Source organism: Podarcis vaucheri, assembly GCF_965113315.1.
Source record: "Podarcis vaucheri genome assembly, chromosome: 2".
In the NCBI taxonomy this organism is placed as follows: domain Eukaryota; kingdom Metazoa; phylum Chordata; class Lepidosauria; order Squamata; family Lacertidae; genus Podarcis; species Podarcis vaucheri.
This window is the reverse complement of record NC_138760.1, coordinates 61137032-61149497: the sequence shown is the minus strand read 5'-3', so window position 1 is coordinate 61149497 and position 12466 is coordinate 61137032. Positions and strand designations below refer to the sequence as shown.

General features: G+C 44.0%; 1 protein-coding gene across 7 annotated transcripts in view; it reads right to left on the bottom strand.

The window, feature by feature from the left end:
- ACSL6 (acyl-CoA synthetase long chain family member 6) overlaps nt 1-11646 on the bottom strand; it is a 77909-nt gene extending 66263 nt beyond the window's left edge. Inside the window, exons 1-2 of one of the 7 annotated variants that reach the window (XM_082211573.1) lie at nt 8162-8263; nt 6018-6167 (exon numbers count right to left, since the gene is read on the bottom strand). Coding sequence is in view for 5 of the 7 variants with exons in the window: in XM_082211566.1 (XP_082067692.1) it covers nt 11292-11364 (73 nt within the window). In the remaining 2 variants the exon portion in view is untranslated. Of the gene's footprint in view, nt 1-6017; nt 6168-8161; nt 8264-10884; nt 11145-11291 lie in introns of those variants that run through there. The other 6 variants (XM_082211566.1, XM_082211564.1, XM_082211572.1 and 3 more) reach the window with 6 other exon arrangements.
- Between the last annotated feature and the right edge of the window lie 820 nt (nt 11647-12466).

Sequence of the window (12466 nt, the reverse complement as noted above, 5' to 3'; positions counted from 1 at the left end):
AAATGTTCACAGGAAAACATTGAGCGCACCTCTATGTCAGTGGAATATTACTCTAAGCATGGAGATTCTACTTAACAGTCCATGGTCATAGCTTTATCCACAAATTTGTCTAAAACCACCACATGCTACGGTAGGGAATTCCATACGTTTATTCTATATTGTGTGAAAAAGCATTTCCTTTTGTTGATCCATCCTGATCCTAGAACCGACAATCATTTTCACTTTGCAGACTAATTCTAATATGGTACAAATAGTATTATTTTTTTACAAATTTTTAGTTTGTGCAAATGGATTGCCAATTAGCTGGCCTTTAGACGTGACAGAGGTACATCCCTCTCTTTTCCCATCTGTTGAACGCTGCTTTTCTTTCTCCTTTTGGAAAATAATTTCTTGAGAATTGTTATGAATTTAACCGATACCTCAGAACTCCTCTCTATGGTAAAACAAGTAACAAGTATGGGAAGTATTAAAGCTCAGCTAAGTTACCAGACAGCTCATTCTTCAACCTCAATGGCTGAGAACTTTGCTTTTTCAGACGTGTTTGAGCAAACAGGGGGAACAGAGAATATGCAAATAGCTTCTCTGAATGAAACACAAGCCTGAATCGGTGTTGGCAGATCACAGTATCACACCACCCTCAGCAGCCTGTGAACTGAAAGGATTTTTTTAAACATTATTATTATTCAGATAGTTGGCTGAAAAAATCCTGCCAGAATAAAGCTGCTGTCAATGGACAACAAAAAATCCTTTCAGAAGAAAATAAAATTAGGGCTTAAGCATTACACTCAAGTGCAGCGAAGAGGTTATTTTCGTTCACTCAATCTGGAGGTTCATAGTTTTAAGTCTCTCTCTCTCTCTCTCTCTCTCTCTCTCTCTCTCTCTCTCTCTCTGTGTGTGTGTGAGAGAGAGAGAGAGAGAGAGAGAGAATGTGTGTGTGTTTGTTTCAAGGTTGTAACAGGATCTTCTTTCGCCTCTGTTTTGTCAACAAGTATACTAGGAAGGCCAATTATGAAACTAAATGCCTTCACAAATGCAACAAATAATTTATGTTTCCTACCTAGACATACGTTAAAACAAACACCTAGTTCACGTGACATCTGCAAAATAATTTTGGAAAGACAGAGTCTATTAAAAAATCTGTTTTACTAGTTTACTACTAATCTAGTAAACTAGTTTTGTAAACTGCTCTGAAACCAGATTTGTGTTCAGGGTGCTATCTTCTTCTTTGGTGATAGCTTGTAGCTGAGTAAGATTGTCTTCCATAAACACGGTTTTAATAGTGAGTCCATAAGTGACTGTGGAGGCCAATTCTGGACCCACATGTCCTTCCACTGTGGGGACATTGGTTCCTGGGTGGGAGTTGATCAGTGTGGACTGTATTTGCCTGCCTTACTCTGTGTTCTTTGTGAAGGAACATAGTGCATCAAGCAGTGTAAAGTGGAACCTACTGGCCCACACAAGAGAAGAGAAAGGAGGGAGGGAACGAACATGACTTATTGGGCTTCAGCAATGGAAGGAATTACTCAAAAATGTTGCAAATCCATACAGGAGACTAAACGAGGCCTTTTATATACTTGGGCCTAAATCCAGTGTGGCAAAAATACTTGATCATCTGAACATGCCTCTTTAGCAAGCATATTTGTTTTCAAGGGTGCTTTATGGCAAGGGTGCATTTTGTGGAAGTTTTGTCTCTTATTGCATAGGGCTAGACAACCCAGTGGTAGCCTCACACTAAGGAAATTTAAGTTTTTCCTGGGTTTTGGCATGATCAGCACAAATCCAGCAGTGCTGTTGAAACAAGAGCAGGTGCAGATTGCAAGCGATGGATGGCTCTCGTAGCCTCATTCTTGCAATAGCAACAACTATTATTGTTAGATCTCTCAAGGTGCTGGTGGAGATGCCGTCATCATGGAACCTGACGCCAGCCAGGAACTTAAAAGCAATCAGCTTTATTCTAAACTTCTGCTGTAGAAATAGACTAATGGCTGGCTTGCTACTTGCTTTTTTGTGGGTGTATGTGTTTGCATACAAGATAGAGAATGCTAATATGTACCCCCCTACATTTCATCTTAAAAGATGCAAACTTTGTCACTACATAAAACCACTCTCCAACATCATGCTTTACGTAACAAGAGCAAGTCAGACTAGGGCCTGGGAGACCAGGGTTCAAATCCTCACTTGGCCATGAGGCTTACTGGGTGACCCCTGGGCCATTCACTGTGTCTCAGCCTAACCTACCTCATTCGGGACTCAAATTAATTTAAACCAACTCAAACAGTAAAAATGTGAATGCACTGAAAGTCAGCAACTTTCACTTCTGTTCTGCATTATATTACTGTTGAAATTCAATTAAATCTAATCACAAACTTTGCATAGCCACTCAGGAATGTGCATACAAGGGAACTTGCAGCAGCAAACTCCACCTGTTTTGTGGCTGAAGCAACAACACAGTGATATACTGTATGTTGTTCCCATTCCACTGCAACATAGTTGAATTCCTTCCCTTTGGCACGAGTTCAAATCAGTTACTCTTTCCGTGGATATTCAGTTAATTCAGTTTTGCCATCTGTCTCCTAAGCTGGGCCTCTATTTTCATTATTCAAGCCTAGTTTGGGGAGAGGGAGGAGGGCGCAGAGAGAGAAGTAAGGGCAAGCATGTGGTTTAGAAAATGTATTTCCATGAGTCCCACACACATGAAGCTGTCTATGAAAACCAAGCAAACAGGAGAGTAAATGCCTCTTGCAAGGTTTAAGAAAAGAAAAAAGAGGAAGATACAAAGGATTGAAGAGTAATGATTCAAATTAGCCGGCTTATATCTGTATTCTAGGAAACCTTGGGGTTTTCTAGAAGCTTTTCAAGGGTTCCCAGTGATAAAAATCAGTAATGACAGATTAGTTGAAAAGCAGCCTGCCCACCCCACTGCTACTAATCTTCTTCTGCAATGTGCTGCTGCAGTGGAGCAGTGCCTGCCCAAAACTTATCTAGGGAACCGCCATAGCTCACTGATGGAGTATCTGCTTTCTATGGTGTGTGTGTGTGTGTGTGAAGCAGAAACACACTTTGCATTTGGTCTTCCAAATAACCTTCTTAATAGGGAAATTTTGGTATCTGGAAAAAATATGAATTTGGGCTTGTTGCTTGTCTGTTAGCTGGAAACCTTGGGAGATATTTCCTTCACAACTTCAATATTGTCTCCTCAGGATGTTAGCACTACTAAGCACCACCACAATGAGAACAAAATCCTATTAAATCCTGCCCTCTATCTACAACTCCCAAACCAGCCATCCCTTGACATCTCATTGTTTCTGGCAGTAACACCACTAATAGAAAACATAATGTGCCATTTTGACACAATCCTCAGGCCTCACGTTGCCAGAACCACTAATTGATGCCCATGTATTTTCAGAGCAGTCATCTACGCACCCCCGCCAGCACTGGCTTAAAATGAATTTTCAATGGGTTCTCGTTCTTATGTTTTCTAGGTGGGTGTGGGTGTGTAGCAGAGGCTAGCAATGTTTTGCTCCCTTTGCACAACCATCAGAATTTTTTTCTGTTGTGCTTTCAAAAACTGAATCTGCTAACACTCCTTTTTCCACTCTACTGTTGATTTTTTTTTATTTTGCATTTATCATTTTTATTTCTTTTATTATATATTTTAATGGTAGTAGTTTTATATCATATATGCTGCTTCAGAAATGTATTTTGAAAGATGGTATAAAAACTATTAAATAAATAAAATCCACAACAGTACCAGGTGTGGAGGCTCCAGTAACACCCTGTCATTGCAGACCAAGTAGCAAGCTATTAACAGTGCTGTCCTATACATCCTTCAGAGGAAGCAAGTCCCACAGAGTTCACTGAGACTTACTCTCAGGTAAGAAGTAGTAACAAGCTTATTGTTTAGCTGTAAGCCATAACAAAAACAAAAACAAAAGGAGCATTCAGATTTGAAGCAACAAATCGGGCTCTTAATTTCCTGGCCAGCACAAAAGGAAACACGCAAAGTAACATAGTTTTCATTCTCAAACAGCAAAAACCATATAAATGCAATAGCTTTAAGAAAAAATGTTGTAGGACTAAATTCAAACAAATACTTTTCACAAAGATCCTTATAAAGAGGACACTGAGTCATGTAAGGAACAATATTCTCTGTAAACCTTTTACCAAAACACACAAAAACACTGTTCCAATGGTGATTTCTTATAAAGGGCATTTAAAAACATGAATGTTTACTAATTCAACAAAAACAGTTTAGGCTTTAGCAGCTCAACTTATGCAAATAATTTTTGTGTGCGTCCCTGTTCATATGTGTTTGGAGAGAGGAGAGAGACAAGAATAAAAGTTGTCCTGCCCATAACAAGGATTTGGAGGCGTTACTATGATTATTACTAATACTGTTATTATTATACTTTAATCCCAATCTTCCTTGAGAATCTCAATGTACATCACAAGTTAATAATGAGAACAATAATAAACAGGGGGCAAATAATAATTATGGCAAAAGCTTAAGACTCCAGCTAAGGGATTGTGCTGCTACGAAAACCTTTTTGGCGATTAATCCCTGTAGCTGCTTTTTAATTAAAACTCAGTATTAGGAACCTGCTCAGCTGGGCCGGGTCTGTAAACCAGTGTCTAGGGAAACTGATGGGGCAGTTGGGTAAAGTCTGCAAAAGATTACTGTGGAAAACTCAAGGGAGTTTGCACCAATCCAAGTTGCAGAACGCAGTTCCCCCTAGTGGAAAGAAAGGATAATCAAAGCCCAACTTTAAGCTATTATAAAAAATACAGAATATTCCTGTTATTCATCTGTGAATGAGAAACTATTGGGATCCTCAATGATTAGCACACAGTGGACATTATTACTTTTTATTCTATCCACATATTAGCATATAAATCTTTACTTGAATAAAGAGACAGAAAGGCTGGTTTCAATTTTAGAAATGGTTGTAGCGTTTAGAATTGCAGTGAGAAAGTTCCCCTGGAGTTTCTTATTTATTTAAGGAATTTCTGAGCCACCTTTCAAAATGCTATATTTTCCCAAAGGCAGCTTACCATTTCTGATGTAATCAGTTAAAATATATACAGCATTAAACTAATAAGCAACCCAATTAGAAGTGGCTTGCTGGGTGGGGTGGAGCAGCTACACTAGCTTCCCAGCAAATGGGTCACAGTTGCTTACCCGGAGGGAGCGGAGGAGGCAGCAGGGAGGTTGGTGCAGTGCAAAGGCATCAGCAGAGCTCCTTCTGGTGTGTTTGCACCACCACCTTGTTCCTCTCCCTTCTGGCAAGTAATAGTAATAGTAATAGTAGTAGTAGTAATAATAATAATAATAATAATAATAATAATAATAATAATAATAATATTTATACCCCGTCCATCTGGCTGGATTTCCCCAGCCACTCTGGGCGGCTCCCAACAGAATATTAAAAACACAATGAAACATCAAACATTTAAAACTTCCCTAAACAGGGTTGCCTTCAGAAGCATTCATTTTCATTTGTTTGCAGAGGGTTAAATGATGTTGCATCAAGTCAATTGTTATCCCACACTTACCAGTGCATTTCCCCCTCACTTTCCTTACTGCAAACATTCAAATATCTCCTTTTTGCTTCCAAAGTGGGTTTGTGGCAAAAGAGGAAAACAGCCTCAAATCCACTTTCGTGGGTGGCTGTCAATCACATGTCATAAGGATATCACATCACTGATAGGTACACAGACCTGGCCACCTGTCAGAGTTCAAAGGGGTCTTACTATAATTGTGGTCACAGTGAGGAAATTTGAAGTCCATTTGCACCCATGGTTTGCATCCAAACCATACCTGCTGCAAGCAGAGAGAGCATGGCTATATGAAGGCAGATTGCCAATGAAAGCTCATCTTCAAAGGGGCTTGTGGACAATGAGCCCCCTCAACTCTACTAGAGAGTTACCAGCGGGGAATCTCTTAGTGTCGCCGATCCCCGTGGGGATCACTGTCTAATCGGCAAGCTCCCAATTGTCCTTACCTTACATGTCCTTACCTGCCCCACACTTTTATCTCACCCTTCCAGCAACTCCCACAAAGACCGTGGTGCCCTGAATTAGCATCTAGGATCAGTGAGGGACTGGATGAAAGTGAACACAGCCAATCCAGATTAGACAGAGTTGGTAACATTTGGGGAATGAGACACCTGTGGGCAGGTTAAATTGCTTTGGTTAGAATCGTACTGTTCCTAAAGATTCACTTTGAAGCTTAGGCAAACTTCAGTATTTGACATTACACTGAGAATCCCTGTGACCTATAATGCCTTTGATTAGTTTTGGTTGAGACACCCACTGCGGACACTGCTGGAAGACAGAGACTGGCTTCTGTCATTAATGCTTCAGTTACTTCTAGATCAGATTACTGTGATGTGGTTTATGCAGAGATGTCCACGTAGAAACGTCAGCTAGTGCAGACGGCTGCTGCCCAACTGTTAACAGAGATGGGTTAGCATGGTCATATTACACCAGCTGAAACATCTGAACTGCTTCACATCTCTTTCACAGCTAATTCAAGAATTGAGCTAAAAAACTCTATATCGCCTGTATCTTGATTATTCAGGGAACAAAAAATTATTAAATAAAAAAAAAACAGCAGGAGTGCCAATGGGTAAAGGCAGTGTTCTCAGCTAAGCTATAGGACTTGCAGTCTAAGCATGGATGAGTGCTTAACCTTTGCCAATGTTTTTAATTAGTTCACCCATGTTAACAAATATGTGTGACATGAATACTACAAATCTCCCGTTTAAGCTTCCCTTTCATTATAGCAGCTGTAGAGGGACACTGAAACTGTATCATCCTTTTCAAGGGCATTTAGTTCTTCAGCCTTGGAGCATTTAACAGAACTAAAGCTATATGATAAAAGGAGAAGGGAGGGAGAAGAAACCAATAAAACTTAGGCTGTGTTCACATTCCCCTTTACTATGCACTGATTTTGCTTCCAGTGCTGGATTTACATGACCTTGTCCAAAACGCTTAAGTATCCTGTACTTTCTTGTGAGCTATTACTGTTCTATGTCAAACAAGCATCTTACTGCCAGGAGTCCTTAGACTCCAGCTAAGGTGTGAACACCTCTGCTTGGGGTAACAACATCTGTGTCCTCAGCACTCCCTGGTGCATACACAGACAACTGAATTGAAACCATGCTGATGTGAAGAGATGGAAAACAGAAATGTGAAATGCATAGAAAACAGCTTCGCTGTGCTATAAGGTGGGAATGTGAACAACATGCTCCAAGTCTTAGAGCAGGGTTGGGAAATTTGTGTCCCATCAGATGTTTTTGGACTACAGCTCTCATAACCCCCGAGCACTGCCTGTGCTGGTCTGGGCTGATGGCAACTGTAGTCTAATAACATCTGAAAATCCAAAGGTTCCCTGCCCCTGTGATAAAGGATTGCATCAATTAATCCTGCAGCATCTCCACCCCAGGTTTCACATACTATAAAAGTCCAACCAAGTTAGTAGTACTGGCTAAACTCTTGGGCTTCGTTTAAACCAGGTTCTTTCAAACAATCTGTTTTCTGGGGCCGGAATTTATAAAATAATAGGAAAGATGAGGGAAACGATCACCATCTGCAGTGCTTTCCTTTCACCACTGAGGAATTATAAGCAGCTTTGCCATATTTGTGAGCAGAATGATGGTTTACAATAAACAACGAGCTGCTCATTCAAAACATCTAGTACAGTTCCCTAACTCTTGGACTCAGTAATGGCCAGCATGATGATGCAGGTGGGGCTGGACTGCTGGCCTGGCTTCCCAACACTGCGTAAGACTGCCGGTTGTCAAGAGGGCGGACAGTGAGGAGTGCAGTACGGTGTCGGTGCAGCAGCGGAGCCAATCCAATGCTCCCAACACAGAACCTGAACTCCCTGCTCACTTGCCTTTCCCCCCTCTTGGTACCCAGCAACAGCAATGCAGCCCCACCTACTACTACTGGTTGGACTTCATCTCCCATCAGCCCCAGCCAGCATGGCTAATGGTTAAGGTTGGTGGGAGCTGTAGTCCAACAACATATAGAGGACACTACACTGGCTATTTTGGTACATTGGTATTAGCTGTTTTCCAAAACTTGGGCTGCTCCTGGGGAGGGTGTTGAAACCATGGTTACGACATGGTTTGTACAACCTCAAACTTTGGCTTACCAGCACCATTTGTGGGCTTCTGGAGAGAGGCTCACAGCTGCGTTGCTCTTCCCCACACTTTTTACTCCTGTGCTAACCTGAGCTAAAGCAAGGCTTGGCTTAGTGCATCATCTATGGCTCATTGTTACACTCTCTCTCCTTGGCTACAGCTCTTTGTGACTGAGGATGTCACCACTTGCAATTCCCAGCAATGTAGAGGCAGATCATAGCCATCGCAGCTAGTAGCTTTTACATTAATTTGTCTTATCTTCTTCTAAAGCCATCCAAACTAGTGGCCAGAAAATTTCACAGCTTAACTAAGCCTTTCAACATTCCTTTTGAATGTTTCAACATACAGCCTTGTTGGGCATACCTGAGCCTTGTAACTTTTCATGAGAGTTGCTCCAATAAAAAGCAATTTTGTCCTGCCTTTCCATTTTAAAACAAACAGCACAGCTATGGGAGTAGTATATCTGATGCTGTATGTCATTTTAAGTTGGTGGGTTTGATAATATCATTTTAATTGTGTGTTGGGGTGTCTGTAAACCTCCCTAGATCTTCAGGACAGAGGGCAGTATAGAAGTTTAATAAATACAGAAATTATTAAAACACTTAGGCTTGTATTCAAAGCAGAGTTGTGTTGGCACAGCTGCACTTCTGTTTCCTCTCCTGCCCCCATGAACTCTCCTGCCCCCCCCCCCAAATTATTCAGGGAAGTCCCCAAACCCATCCCCTCAAAACAAGACACAATAAAATCTAACCACCTAGGACTAACCACCTAAAACTAGAAGAAATAATGTTAAAGGACAGGTCATTGGCAGATGCAGCACACATTTTTAAAAACAACAATTCCATTACATTTCAGGGCCTCAGCATGTACTAAAAGAAAAAGTTTATGTAAAAGGGAGGGGCCTAAGGGCAGCTCTATACTTAACTAGAAATGATCAATTATTGATTCCATGCCTGCATGACTCAGAGGCCTGGCTAGGCTTTCCCGAAAGAGAATATGGCACAGTATGACTGGGCAAACATTTAGCTTCCAAGTACCAGTTTTAGATCTTTGAGCGTTTGCTTGCAATGAATAGAAGCAGAATTCTTTGGGGTACCAGCATTAACTTATCACAGAAACAGCCCCCAGGCCTTGCAATAATTAGTCGATCTGGAGGTTGTAATTTATCTCCTTGCTGTGCTGTCGCCTCATCACATGGGCACGAAGCAGAGATCACATTCCCAGCCATATAGCTCAAGTGTCACCCATTGTGCGGGATCAGATGTAATGTAAGCAGTAAAGCAACAGCAAGGAAATATGCCTCTGAGCACATGCAAAGTGCTTCAACCGCTAAGGGTATCACTGTTAGCCCCACCCATGTAAGGTTACAGAATAAGACTTCCCGGAGCATTATGAGATGTTATGAGAGTTAAAAGAGGCAACAAATGCTTTATTCCCTGAGAAATGCTACATAAAACAGCAACAACATTCATTTGAAATACACTTCTCCTTCTTAAAGCTATCCTGCCTTACCCCATTAGCGTTAGGCCCCACGCTCAAGCCTTTGCTTCTGCAGCCAGCTGACATGACCAATACAAGCAGACAAAGTGAATGAGCTCTGGTCCAGGTGGTGCATAGGCTGGGGCAGGGTCTCTTTTGGCTGGAGCTGCTAAATGAGCTAATTTTGCTTTCTGTTGCCTCAACCTCAACAGTTCACACATATTGGTCCTCCCCCCCCCCCGCCTCTGCAAGAGGACTCTGTTGTCATGGCTTCAAGCCATAGATTTCACCAGCAAGGCTGGGGGGGACATGGCAATGTGTAGAGTAACAGCAAAGAAATAAGCCTCTGAGCACATGCAAAGTGTTTCATACATATTGAGAATAAAAAAGCAAGTCTTCAAACAATTGCTGGCATGAGTTCCTAAATTTATCTTGTTTTAAGACATGAGACGTGGCTACAAAATCTTTTTCTCTCCTTCCCCCATCCCACAATATTATTATAGCGCCACTAGATTTCCACCATGCTGAAAATAAATTGCTAGCCATTTGGATGATGCCTCCCACACCCCAACTTAGGCCAACAAGAGGAAATATTGGCACATCTAAGTGCCTTTCTGTGGCTTTGCATGCCCTGGAGAGAAACAGAGTGTCCTCAGTGCTGTAAAGGGGAGTTGCCTCCTACACGGATGGAGGCAGGAGCCTAACATTAATTCCCATGCATTTATTTTAGCACCAGAAAATTCAGCCCATGTGAACTACGGTTCTCCCTTCACAGCAGCAACACCCACTCAACACAGCAAAGATCTCTGCACCAAAAAGAAGTTGATCTCAACCCATCACCTACAAATGACAAGGAGTTACAGATTCCTAAAGGCTGCCCTTCTGCCTCACCTCCAGAGTGTTCTATTTCAAATCATTGCAGCAGATTACACCATTTAAAACTGAATCTGTCAGGCGCTGAAGAGGATCGCAGCTATTCCGGGGTCCCGCTAATCCTCTTTGTCTGATCCCATCATCTTTAAAACATTGACCCATCATTAATACTGCATGCAGCAGCCACACACAACGGCAGATTCCTTTCTGCACCCATACACACACCCATATGCATCATCCTATACACTCAAAAGAGAGCATCTTGACCCCGGTGCAGGCAGCGAAATCACAGCAGATAACTTATGTAATCTTTCCCCTTTTTTCCAGGCTCGCCCAGCATTGCTGAGCTTTCCAAATTCCTCCACACAATAGGGCCCAATACCGCAGAAGGATGACATCAAAGGCAGCAGCATCCCTCGCAGCCTTCCTCTTCTCCTGCCCTGGTCCTTCCGGAGGGTCTGGGGGGGAACACATCCCAACGACGGCGCTCATGTCCAGCAGATCCGAGAGAAGCAGCTCAAAGCAGCAGCGGGACGCGCAGACGAGCGGCTCCCATGGAGGCCGGGAGAGGTGTGCAGGGTTGGACTGAGGTCATTTCCAAGAAGGAGCCTCCCCGCGCACACCCTCCGTCTCTTTCCGCTTTTGTTCCGCTTTCCCTGGCGGCGAGGGGCCTGGGAAGCGGCGCCCGTGATAGGTGGGGAGGGGGGGGGAGAGAGAGAGACCGTAGGAAAGCGAAGGAGCGGGATGGCGGGGAGGGGAGCGAGCGAGCGAGCGCCCAGGCTGACTTACCCACGAAGAGCCAGATGGAGCCACCAGACACTAGGAAGAAGGTGAGCATGCCTGCTGGAGCCGGCTGCAGCATGGGCGGCCTGAAGCGAGAGCGCAGCTTGAGGGGGGACTGCAGCAAACTCACTGCAGTGACTGAGGGAGCAGCAGCAGCAGTAGAGGCAGCGGCGGCGGGGACTGGCTGGCTCTCGCTGCTCCCAGGCGCAAGCCCGCCCGCCCGCAGCAGTAGCAGCGGCAGCGGCACAGGAGGTTATTTTTAGCCGCGCGCCCGCCGCCCTTCTTTGCACCGGCTCCTCTTGGAGAAGGCGAGGCCGCGTCCCGGCTTGGCGGCGCTAAGAGGATGCCAGGCTCGCGCGGTGCATGCGTACAAGGCGGCAGACATCCACGCTCAGCTCTCGGCCCTCCTTCCTCTCGCCCGTCTTCGCCTTTGCCCGCCGCCCCCTTTGGGGAGTCGGGCTGAGGCGCAGGAGGCAGGCAGCGGGAGGGCCAAGAAGGCGCCGGTAGTCCGCCTTGCAGGAGGGCAAAGGTCAAAAGAAGCCAGGCGCTTCACAGGCAAAGAGGCTGGGAGTCGCCTCAGAGCAGGCCCTCTGAGGCAAATGCTCTCGCCTCCCCTTCAGGTTAACTTACCAAATAGCTGCTCTCCTGGCACCCCAGGCATTAAAAAAATAAAAGACCCCACAAAGCATTTCTCCCTGAGAATAAAAATACTGTAATGATGCATTAGGGAGCCAATTTGTTGCACTTTCCTGACGCCCACAATTAGCTGCCAGAGGCTACTGCCTCCCAATGCCTAAGGGTTGGGCCAGCAGGCAGCAAACGCCCAAGACTGCAGTGGTCAAATATATGCTTTGGGGTCTCTACAACTGGTTTCGGACATTACAAAGCCAGGCCAGCTGCTGTGGAGTGAGCCAATACAGTGGTACCTCGGGTTAAGTACTTAATTCGTTCCGGACGTCCGTTCTTAACCTGAAACTGTTCTTAACCTGAAGCACCACTTTAGCTAATGGGGCCTCCTGTTGTTGCTGCGCCACCGGAGCACGATTTCTGTTCTCATCCTGAAACAAAGTTCTTAACCCATGGTACTATTTCTGGGTTAGCGGAGTCTGTAACGTGAAGTGTATGTAAGCTGAAGCATATGTAACCCAAGGTACCACTGTACTGTATTGGCAAATGCACCC